Source organism: Falco punctatus (assembly GCF_963210335.1).
Source record: "Falco punctatus genome assembly, chromosome: 2".
Taxonomy (NCBI): domain Eukaryota; kingdom Metazoa; phylum Chordata; class Aves; order Falconiformes; family Falconidae; genus Falco; species Falco punctatus.
In genome coordinates, this window is record NC_137581.1 from 4,000,265 (window position 1) to 4,012,370 (window position 12,106).

Consider the following 12,106-nt stretch of genomic DNA (forward strand, 5'->3'; position numbering starts at 1 on the left):
TGGCCAAGCAGGCTGATGGGTTCCTGGGGGCATCATCAGGAGGAGTGTGGCCAGCAGGTCAAGGGAGGAGATCCTCCCCCTCTGCTCTGCCCTGGTGGGGCCACGCCTGGAGTGCTGTGTCTGGTGCTGGGCTCCCCAGTTCAGGAGAGACAGGGATCTACTGGAGAGGGCTATGAAGATGATGAGGGGACTGGAGCATCTCCCTGATGAGGAAAGGCTGAAGGAGCTGGGGCTGTTCAGCCTGGAGAAGAGATGGCTGAGAGGGGACCTCATCAATGCCTACAAATATCTTAAGGACAAGTGTCAGGGAGGAGGGGGCCAGGCTCTTTCCAGCGGTGCCCAGCGACAGGACAAGGGGCAACGGGCACAAACTGCAACACGGGAACTTCCATCTGAATGTGAGGAAAAACTTTACCCTGAGGGTGACGGAGCGCTGGCACAGGCTGCCCAGAGAGGCTGGGGGGTCTCCTGCTCTGGAAACATTCAAACCTGCCTGGATGTGACTCTGTGCAACCTGCTCTGGGAGAGCTGCTTCAGCAGGGGTTGGGCTGGGTGGGCTCCAGGGGTCCCTTCCAACCCCAACCATTCTGTGATTCTGTGATTTCCAGTAAGATTTTTGCTTCTGAAATTAGATACACAGACCATGAACAGCTTGACCAAAGGTAATTTTAATAATAGTATTTTAGTTCATTTGTTCTTATATACGGTTTGAATGAAGTTGGGGTGCTAAGAAGCATATTAGGTCTTTTAATTGAACTGCCTTTCTTCTATTTTTTTTTTTTTATCCTGTGTGAGCCATGTCACCCACAGCATTTGGGTTTTAAGAGTAAAATGCATTTATCTGAACATCCTTACACAACTGTAAAGGTATGTAAACCTGGTGCAGACAGTGGAAATCAATGGCAATGTTCCGACTAATGCTCCCAGTAAGTCTGTAATTGTGATTAAACAGAGAGGTTGATGAATATCCATTTACTCAAATTATGTAGGTGCAATAATTATTCCTTTCTTAGTCATTTGGTGGCATCTTGAGGTTTATTGCTAGACAATCAAATGTCTTCTCTCAGCAATTTCAGCATTACCAGAAGGAGTTGTTATCACAGCATTTTACTGGACCATTAGTATTAACCCAATCACAGAACTAAAAATTCTTTGATGTTTTTAAGTTTGCTGAAGTTTGGTTCTAACCTGCATATAAATTCACCTTTGTAAGGTCAAGGACCATTCTCCAGGTGTAGGGTGCCAAGACTACTGCAAGCACAGCAGGATAATGAAGCTTGATTTCTCCCTAGACATCTATGAACAGCTCTATGAGCTACTTGATCACAAATCTGCACGTGACTGCCTACCAGAGCTGGAAAATTGCTTTCATGTGTCAAGAAATCCTGCTGCCAAGGATTGTGCTTGCTGCTTTAATTGGCTGATGGGGTTTATATCTCTTGAAATAATAGAAAGTTAGCATCTTTTTAATGTTATCTGCTGTCTTTTCCATAAACCAGTGCAATCAAGGCCTGAAATACTCCATACCTCAAGGGCTATGCCTTGTTATGGCAGTAAGAAGCATTAACAGACCATGAGTGAAACTAAACTTATCAAGTTGTCTAGGTCTATATGAGTTCCAGGAGATAACTCATGGGGTCAGACACAGATCCAGAGGTTTATATAAGGGTGAAATATTTTTTTTCTTAGGGTTACTTTGAGCCCTTCCTTCACACAGAACTCCCACCCCTAGGATCTGACCCTTAAACCCACGGCCCACAGGTTTGTATTTCCATAGTGTGGATATGAGACCAAGCACGATTTATTAACCTTCTCTTAATAAATATCAACACTCAGCAAGACTACCACAACTACCCACCTCTAGAAGTTTAGCCCACCCAAGTCACAAAATAAAGCATGAGATAAAAGCAAATGCCTCATGGACCTCATGGAGAGGACAGACCTAAACAGAAGATTAGTTCCTTCAGGAGAGAGCAAAAAGATGATTAGTAGAGGAATTCAGTACCTCCTTCTTCAGCTTAGAAGTCTACAGATGAGAAAATTCCTATGGCAGTATATAAGGCAGTGACTTGAAACCATCACACTGGCCAGTAAGAGAGAAAAATCTTTCAGCCTCTCATAAACCAGCACTAAACTGAACCATCAAGATAAGGCTGGAAAAACAGGACAAAATGTCTGATACCCCTCTGATAACAGCACAGCCTATGCATGAGCCAGTTCTCCAAATATTTGCTTTGCTTGAACAACCAGTTACTTCTTTCTACCACTGGACGTTTGACTTCTACAGGGTATAGCTTACATTTGACCCTTCACTGGGACAGTTTCAGTTTTGTGTAACTTTGCTTCTTCCTCTGATTACTTTCACATTCGTTCAACTGCTGTATGATGATCCACGGGGACAGAAATACCTCAAGGGAACAGTGAAGATCACAGCCCTGGGACAAGGGCAGAAGATCTCCTCCCTCCCTGAAGTGCTACTGGTGGATTCTTCTGAGGTTACACAACGATGTTCAGGATCCCCTGATCCTGGATAAGTGGGGAAATTTTTTACCTCCTCTTATTGTCCCCCTGGACCTGATGTATTTTCTGTCATTTACAATCCCCGTGTTTAGAAACAGCTTGTGCCTGCGTAAATCTGACTTTGGTACACAGAGGACAGGATCTTTGAAGGTTATGGAAAGAACCTCAACAGTCAACAGTGGCATCGCACGTGACTTTTAGATGGCAAAACCAAGATGAGAAGAACCTGCTTTCAAGGTAGAAGTCTTGGTGTGTCTTTGGTTGCATTGTAAGTCAACCAGCCTTGCTGATCTGGCAACACTCCTCCAAGTTTCACATTGCATCATTGTTATCAACACACATTACTCAATAGCTCATTTCCATCAACTGTTAAACAATAAAATACCTCTAAGCCTAAGAAATACTGCCTCTCAAAATTATCTTCCAGCAACCTTCTATCTTCCACACTGATTGACACCCAAATAACTTAAAAGTTATGGCCCAAAATACTGTAGTATATACTACTTGCTATTACTACTGTAATACATGCTACTACAAGAAAGCTTTGGGAAAGCGCTGAGCAGCATGTGGCTTGCCCTGTATGGAACTGCCCAAGTGGGTAACCATCATCTGCAAAAGGAGATAAAACATCTTCATTTTACTAAGAGGAAACGAGGCAAAACTTAGAAGGTGATTGCTCAGGGGAAGTCAGAGTCAAAGTGAAAACAGGCCCTGTTTGCTGTCAGACATCTGCAGGACCTCTTTATAGTCAACGAAACAGGCATCTTGCAAAGGCAATTCATCTGGTAACACAGACGTCCAAGCAGGCCAGGTGAATCAGACCCCTGAGCAGGTATTTCTCTTTGCTGGCTATAAAGGGAGTCGAGGTTGACTAATGTGGGTGACTACACCATTCTTGTCAAACAAATCCTACTCCTGGTTTTTAATGTCCTGACCACAACATCCTTTCCAGGCATACACAGCATGTGACAGCTGAGCGGGGAATACTCCATTTGCAAAGGCAGGCATTGCAAAGCTACAAAAAGTCTTAATGAATGTCAAGTGCTCAGTCTCTGCTCACCATTGCTTGGATGGAGGTAACATCACGAAGTCTTAAATTACCTAATGGTGCCATATTTTTACAATACAAAGTCTCCCTACTGTTCTGTTCGAATGAACAGTGCTACAGGGAAGAAACATCTTTGTACGGTGAATGAGGCTGCTGTTTTCTGCAGGAATTTGATGGAAGGAGAGAAAAGTCTGAGTGTCACCGTAACACTGATGACACCAGAGACCTGGAATTGTCCCCACCTGTGTGTCTCCCATACGCACACAGAGTAGGAAGGAGATTCAGGAAGGAACGCCCTAGTGCTCAGCCTCCAAGGGGCTATGGCAGAGAAGCAGCAAGTTTTCATGCCACTTCTTGGGAACCGTGATTGAGGACAGGAGTTGAAGAAACCGAATCACTTCTGAGTCCCAGTACTACACCTGAAAATGTCAGTCACCTAAGGAAAATGATGCAGACTTTGCAGACAGATAACATGGGAAGACAGATACTCAGCCTGTGAACTCCAACAAGGACCTTTTAATGAATCTGTTGAACAGTGATGAAGTCACACTTACCCTGGCTTTATTTCAGGAGGTTTAGGTAAGGGCTTCAGAAAGCCTTTTTTCCCAACTAGCCAATATGTGTCTTCTACTCCTTTACCCTAAAATAAAAACAAAAAAACTAGATAAAGAGCAGCTTTCTGACCACCCGCTGCTCAACCCGTAACTTCCTCACTGGGTTTCTGAGGGCTTCACGTATATGCAGAGACAGAGAGTGGCTGGAAATCTTGGGCTCATGGTTCCGGGATCGTTTCAATTTCACTATGCTAAAAGAGGATGCCTTTTCCAAACTGTCATCTGCAAATGACCCTCATTGATCTGGGTCATTGAAACTACACAGCTTAACAGAAATGGGAAACTACAGGATCTCTAATCATCTTGTTTGGCAGCACTAGCATCACTAATTGAGAGATTTTACAACTCTTGCTGGGCTGAGTGTGAGAATAATAACTTCCTCTCCCATCACTAATGATTTAGCTTTTAAGGTGAGATGCATCTGTTGAGCTGTAGGCATCTACATCAGAATCGGTCACCCTTGACTGGAGAAGTGAAGAAAAGCAGACACTTCCAGGGCAACATTCATCTTCACATTAAACTGGACCCTGAAAGTAAGTCAGGTTAATGGTTTCCTAAAGTGCCAATTTATCTCTACTAATTCTGCAAAGGTTTCTTTCCATTAGCTAAACCTGGAATAACTACCTCAGATCTCCACCTGCAGACACGTGCACTTAGGTGACCTGATTCCACTTGTGAAAGATTATTGAGGGACCTGAGGCCATATTCAGACCTTATTGTAAGTGTTCAAGGCAAGCAAAGCTCATACTTACATCTATTGAATAAGTAAGGGAAGAAGTGATGTTCTGAATTATATAGTGTTGTCTTGTTTGGGCACTGTGAAAAGTAGCAGTTTCCATCAAGGGTGGACTAAATAGAGTCCTAAATGAATACTTAGATCCAGCACATACAGCTGATTGCTCAGTCCCACAGTCCTTCAATAATTACCTCATGTACTGAAACAACTGATGGGGACAATTTGGGAAGGATCCAGCAGAAGAGTGGTGGATGAAGGCCAAACAAGAACTTAATAGAAAAATTCCTTAAGTAAGAAGATTCCCCTGTGAAGCATTTCACACAGCCCTGATCTTCTTACCTTCAGTTCTGTTTTTCCCCTAGGTATGATTTCATAGCCTTCATTTAGACTCCGAAGCGTATCCACTGTACTTTGGCTGACATGAATTCTGTAAGCTGGGAATGGAAAGCAAAACAGATGGATCACTGTATTGCACACACGCTGCAAATTCCACACTGCTTCATACCAGCAAGGAAAAATGCTCCAAAGCATGCGGGCATGTAGCTGGTGTAGCTGTGTGGTGCTCCTCTGTGTAGTTTGATGCTGATGTATGGATCTTTCCAGGCAGGGCTGTCATGAGCACAGGGTGAGAGGAGACCTGCACTGGGGACTTCCTGGAGAAGGATACCAAACATGCTAAGTGTAGATGTCCAGCTCTTAGTAAGGATGGCGTTTTTTTCAGCAATATTGTCAGCTGGAATAAAAAAATGCCATATTTCTCTCTTGCCACAGTGTAACTAGGGAACAAGAAAGAAAAGGAAAATAACCAACTGTCCTGCTCCAGATATCCAACGTCATTTGGAAGCTGGGATGAAGACCAAAGAGATGGAATTTTTAAGGGGACATAAAAATGTGTCTGTGCATCTAGATCCATCTGGGTTTTATCAGAAATTGACTCCATCCAGAGACGCTACTAACAGTCTATGAACAAAAAGGGCAAAGATGGAGATCTTTATTAAATTCCCATCTTCCCCAGTTTGTTTTACAGCCATTACTGGAACTCACTGAATTTTGTTGTGGTTCTGCTGGTTTGAACAAGCCAGAGAATGTTTCTAAAATATTTTTCCCCAAAATAGTTGTCTTTGTTGTTGTTCTTGTTGAGCTTTTATTTCAAATGTGCCAATCACATTCCCTTCCCTCTGGAAGGGTGGGGAATGAAACAATTAATATTTTTTTCCAGAATAATCAGAAGGAAGAACAGTTCAACTATGCAGAGGAAGACCACATAGCTTTGAGCTGCACTTCCTGAGACATTGACTTACAATCTTCCTATTACTGTGGATCTATATAAATTTCTATTGATGTATAATAATGCTCTTGTATCTGCAGTGCTCCTGCTGTCTATGATCTCAGGAGACACTTTCAAGGCTCTAAACCTTGAGATTCTTCAAATATCTGTCTTGCTATTAGAAATCTGCTGTCAAAGTATTCCCTTCTTTCCACTGCTTTCCAAATGCAATGCAAGCCTTTTAAAATAAGACAGCCATTATCACAAGAAAGGCAATTTTCCTTAATTAAAGATTAGATTAATTGTTATTCCTAATTAGTCTAATCAAAACCACTGGAGCTAGGGCTGTTTGAAAGACTGAGAAAGTTCCAATGCAGCATGTATACTGCAACATATTTCTAGCCTGGCAAGACCTCAGGAGTTTGATATTAAATATCACAGACTTCATGTAGCTTGTAAACTAACTATAATAGGTAATTTCTTAGAGCCGTTGAAAATATGAAAAGGGATATCAGAGATCAATGATTAAAATGTATGAGATGTTGCCTTTGGAAACCAACTTGTACTGACAGCATGAACATCAAAAGCAAATGCAAAACACATCCACTGCAAAACCCTGTCCGCTGCATCATCCGCTATAGTTTACATATATATCCTTGTCCTAGCCAAGGACAGCAACAAACAGCAGGTATGTGTATACATAAGACTGAAAAGTGGGTAAATGTTCCCCACCAGCTCTTTTTACAAGTCTAGAAGTCTCCAGCCATGGGACAGTAAGAACCAGCTGAGAGGTGGTACTGTCTTATCTGCTGCAGCTATTGGCTCTGTGCATGTAGACTGTGCTTTTACAGCTGGAAGCCTCAGGAAAACAAAGGCGATACCTTGAGGGAAAAATAGCATTAACATCAACCCATCAAGAAAAAACATCAAGAAAACCTGAAGAGGAAGGGAAACCTAATGATTGTGTTAGGACCTGCCGACACTTGTTCATGGAATTGTTATTGCTGATAAATGAAACCATCACAAATAATGCCCTTCATGTTACAGGACAACATTGCATGTGGTCTGCTTTTCTCTGCCTCCAGCATGATGGAAGAAATTCCTGCATGTGCTTCTACCCTTGCTTTGTACTGGCCATGGCAGGTAGTGCATTATTTTGCTGTGCAAGAACAGCTCTGAATAAAGGGTTCTCAGCACTGACTGAAAGCAAGATCCAACCTACGCAGAAGAAATCTAGGGCAAGATTAATGTTGATTTTGGCTGATGGAATCCAAATCAGAGCACCATAGGTGGAAGGCAAGGCCTTAAAGGCTAACTTACGATGGCAAAGTCAATGCCCTCCCCTTCTGGCTGCTTTGAATTTTGTCATTTTATTTGCCCCTTCACAGTTGATTCAGTTGCAATGCTTATAAGTAAAGATATGCATTTCTTCATCCTCCCTGAGAATTTATTCAACCACCCACTCCAGGACTGTCCCAAATACTCACGCAGGCCTGTGGACTCCATTCGTGACGCCGTGTTCACCGTGTCTCCAAAGAGGCAGTACCGTGGCATGGTAAGCCCCACCACTCCTGCCACGCAAGGCCCTGAAAGACATGTCATCTGTATAACCCTGATGGTACTGCACAAATCAAGGGGCTCACCAGCAGACAAATCTCATCCTCTCCTCCGATATTCAAGAACCACTTGAGAATACAGGAGAAGGTTTTTTAAAGATCTCATTGCCCTTAGTGTTTGCTACAAGTGATCAAAAATCAAGCATTACTCTGCATTGCACATTGGTGTTTTGTGCCTGAGAAGGGTCTTGTGTCATAAGACTTCTGTTCACCATCATCTGGCAGAAATTTGTTCAGAGTTCATGGGAGCTCAAGGACTATTGCAATTCATTTTAGAAAGACCTCCTTTTCCATCCAATGAAACTCAAGTTCAGATCCTGTGATATGCCCCGTGAAACAGGATTGAAAATCAGCTTTGGAAGTCTAGAGATGCTGGCAGTAAGCTGGACCACCCTGTGACCCCTCCTCGGAAAAGAAGACATCATTAGCTCGCCTGTCTAGCCAAAACCTGTTTATTTTTCCTCTTTCTCATTCTTTAGATGAGATCCACTCCCTTCCAAAGTAGCTCCCAAGGAACCCATGCCAAGTTATCAGAGAGAGGTATGTGTGCAAGATTCATATGAACATGCACACACAGAGAGATAAAATGCGTAATGGCCAAACAGCACAGACAACTGTCATCTGGGACATTTGGATTAGCTAATGTTTGGACTATGTTCTGAAGGCTGAGATGCTAAATTTCATCACCCACAATTTAAAATATCAGGCTTGCAAAATAAATGCAAAAAAAAAAAGATAAAGAAAAGAAAAAAAGAGAATGCTCTCAGCAATGTAAGGAGGTGTGGGGCTTCCTGCAGAGAAAAGAGACCTCTCTGTATTTTCCATTGGATACATTTATGTCATATGTATTTGCAGGCTCTGCCTGCCTTTTCAATTTCATGATCCTTCTGGGTTAAGATTTAGCAAAAATGAAATCTAGGAAATCTTCTCCAGTGCAAAGATACAAGTGATTTGAAGTAGCGCATCATCAATATCTGAAATGATACTATAGATAAGGTTTCTCACAATATAAAAAGGTGTAAGTTAAAATGTTGTAGGTTAAAATAATGATGATGATGATCATCATCATCCAATTTAGAAGTGATCAATTACTTGTTTTAGGACACTATTTTTACTGTGATTTTTAGCTTTCTTAGTTACAGAAACTGATTCTGCATATAGTTTTCAGATACATCTTAAAGACAATGAAACTCCATAGCTGAAAGCTGAAAGGGGAACTTTTCAAGGACACCTCTTGCTTTGACCTCTCAAAAATTGTTGCTGCAGAGTCAAAGCAACAGGATTGTAATATAACTGACAGAGGATGCAAATTGAGAGGTAAGGCAGATTTTAACTCCTGCCTGATAAAGCGTCATTTGCTTTAAGATTGAAAAAAAAGACAAAGGAAAAATGGTTTGCACCAAAAGTGTTACAAGGACTTAAGCACTATCTCTGGCTCAAACACAACATTCAGGGACTGCTGGAGATCAGGAGAACCTGATTTAACGGTGTTTTTTTACTGTCAGTGTGCTGTGCAACCTTGGATAAGACACTTCTCCCCAGAATCTCTTCTGATTTAATTCCTGTCCTTATCAATATTCACTAATTTTGTTCAAGCTCTTCAGGGGAGGAGCTATAACCACTAGAGGAAGGTTTTTCAGGGTCTAGTCCATAGGCACTTCTATAGGACAACTACAAAGGCACTGTTGATACTACTGGGTCAAGGACCTAATGCTCACCTAACTGGTCCTTAATGTGTGCACAATGACGTGGCATGTGTATTTAAAAGGGTCTTGTTGGAGACTTTTTAATTCATGATTCAATAAGAGCTTTCCCTGAGAAAACATTGACATGGCATCACCTCTCTTCATCTTGTGGTGATAATGTGACAGCAGCACTCAGAAACCTCAGTAAGGATCAAAGCTCCTTCTGTAATAGGTGTTTCAAAGACACAAAAAAAGTGGTTCTTGTCAAAAAGCAGCCCTCAGTGAGGAGGATTTGATTTCGTTTTAAGAGGCACAAACAGAGAAGGCTGAGCTCCTGCTGTAGTTGGTGGAGGGCAAGTCAACGCAGTCAACTGAGCCATGAGAGCCTTTCCACTCCTGCACTGAACAGCTCTCCAGGGCCTACTTATATGTCCACCAGCTTTCCACCAAGCACAAAATCAGTGTGGGTTCCCCAACACTCCTGGAAACACCTCCACGTGGGTACCTGAATTCAGGTTTCCTACTCAGTCAGTGAGTAAGTCAACCATCCAATCACTTCTGCAAAGCTCAAAGCCTAGGATAGGCAACAATTCTGGGGTGAAGTACTACCTTTCTAGAGTACTGCTTTTAAGCCTTTCCTCCTGTTGCAGAAAGCTGCCAGCTCAAAACAAACCCTACAGTGTAAGCATGCCTGAAGGATTTCTCCGTGTTGAAGGCATCCAACGGTTAATTTACTCGCTCTCTTAACTGCCTGTGTGTGTTCCCCTTTGTCTAGACAGCTTCAGCCAAGGGCTAACAAAAACTTCCAGCAAGAAATCTCCCACAGTAACAAGTTTCAGAGGAAACCAGATACCCTGTGATGAGAACGTTATGGCCTCGTTGTTTAATTACACAGGTTCGCTGATTTGTTTTGAAGTGACTCTTTGCCAGGCCTTGCAGGGTCAGTTAATGAGTGGTGCTGGCTAAGAGTCTGCAACAACCATCAGTGGTGCCACAGAGGTTAATAAACTTGACCAAAGCGCGGGGCTGCCTGCCAGAGAGCCTGACTCTTCTGCCTCTGTGAAAAAGCTTGTCTTCTCACCACTGCTCTCCCTGACTGCCCAGCTCCAGCCCAGACACAGATGGCATGGAAACAGCTGAGCCAGCTGAGTTTTTCTGGACATGCAGTAAAGTCAGGAGAGCAAGCCAAGACTCCAGGGTGCATTTAAAGCAGGGCAGAAACTGCAGACTAAACACTGGTCTTCTTGTCCTCTTTGCCTTACCCATGCGTTGCCAGAAGTGGACCACGGGCATGGGCTAGCAGAAGTTCCAGAGGTGCAGTTCTCCATTGGTGGGATTGGAGACGCATGGGCAGTGCATACCCAAATGCCACACACTGCTTTTTCAGAGAGGGGATCATGAGGTCTTCTTGGCACTGGTTTCCAGAGAGTGGTTGGCCTGCAAAACTGGTGGTCACACCCATTCTCCATCCTTTTCAGGACAGTGAAAGTGTTAGCCAAGCCCTCTTCTCCTTCCTCAATGTTTTCATGATGCTGGTGATTCCCTCTTCATGCTTCTTCCCTCAGGAGAAATGGGGTCTAGGGTTAATCAAACTCTGCTGTCAGCTCAGTGGCTCAGGGAGCTGGTTTGCTTTGGAGCATGCATTTCTTGCTGCTCCCGTGACAGTATGATGTTGCCAGATCTGTGCAAAACAAGATCTGGCTTCCGCTTCTTCAGGAAGAAAGCACCAATTCCTCCCCCTCTTCCTCTCACACCCTACACAACAGCTCATAGAAACACCACTTTCCAGATACCCGGCGTTCATAAAAACAAGAAAATACATAACTGACCCATGTACACTTCACCTAGGGATAGATTTTTGGCTGGGTGCATGGAAGACACGTTGCAGAACTGCTGTCAACAGGCAGCAGCAGCTGTTGCACACCAGATTCCTCTTTTCCCCAGTTGACAATGCTGCTGGTGCTCCGGAGACTCCTGCTCAGGGCAGGACAAGCTGGGGCCATAGTATCATCTAATTTTTGCTGGAGTATAAAACCCACAGTGCTCCTGCAATCGTTCTTTAACACTTCAGATTCTGTGAGGGGCAGCTAAGACCACCAGACTGCAAAGAAAATAGTAGGGAGATGAGTTTTCAGAGATAAACCCAAAAAAGAACTTGTGTGGTCTAGCAGATACGACATACTGATTTTAGCTCTGCCTGTCACAACCCTGTTCTTAGGATATTCTGGGTGAGATACTTCCTTTTCTCTGCTGTTGTTTCACAATGTGTACAACAGGGACCAGGATATTGACTTTGTAAAACACTTGCATGCCAGAGCTGCAAAAATGTGGGCATTATCAGATAGGCAGAAGGATAAAACACCCTGTAATACTGGGTCAGACGTCTGAACAGTCTCATTCATTGTTTGGCTTCCTGCAATGGGCAGTACCTGGCACTTCAGTGGAAGGCACAAGAAGTCTGATGATGATCAGCTGGGAAAAAATCATTAATGAATGACTATGGCATAAAATTATGGAGGCTCATATCTCTTCTAAAAATATTGATTCTATGATAACAGCAGATGTCTTTCCCTCAATTTAAAATCCAGTCATACTTTCGCTTTTATGACTGCAGTCCTAA

The 12,106-nt window shown here is 43.1% G+C and overlaps 1 protein-coding gene across 3 annotated transcripts in view; it reads right to left on the bottom strand.

The window, feature by feature from the left end:
- Positions 1 to 12,106, bottom strand: part of LOC308058799 (retinal guanylyl cyclase 2-like) — a 72,812-nt gene that overhangs the window by 25,091 nt on the left and 35,615 nt on the right. For all 3 annotated transcript variants that reach the window (XM_080375150.1, XM_080375149.1, XM_080375151.1), the window contains 3 exons: positions 7,673 to 7,771; positions 5,258 to 5,352; positions 4,123 to 4,208 (listed from right to left, as the gene is read on the bottom strand). In XM_080375150.1, the coding sequence (XP_080231276.1) occupies positions 4,123 to 4,208; positions 5,258 to 5,352; positions 7,673 to 7,771 (280 nt within the window). The remainder of the gene's footprint in view (positions 1 to 4,122; positions 4,209 to 5,257; positions 5,353 to 7,672; positions 7,772 to 12,106) is intronic.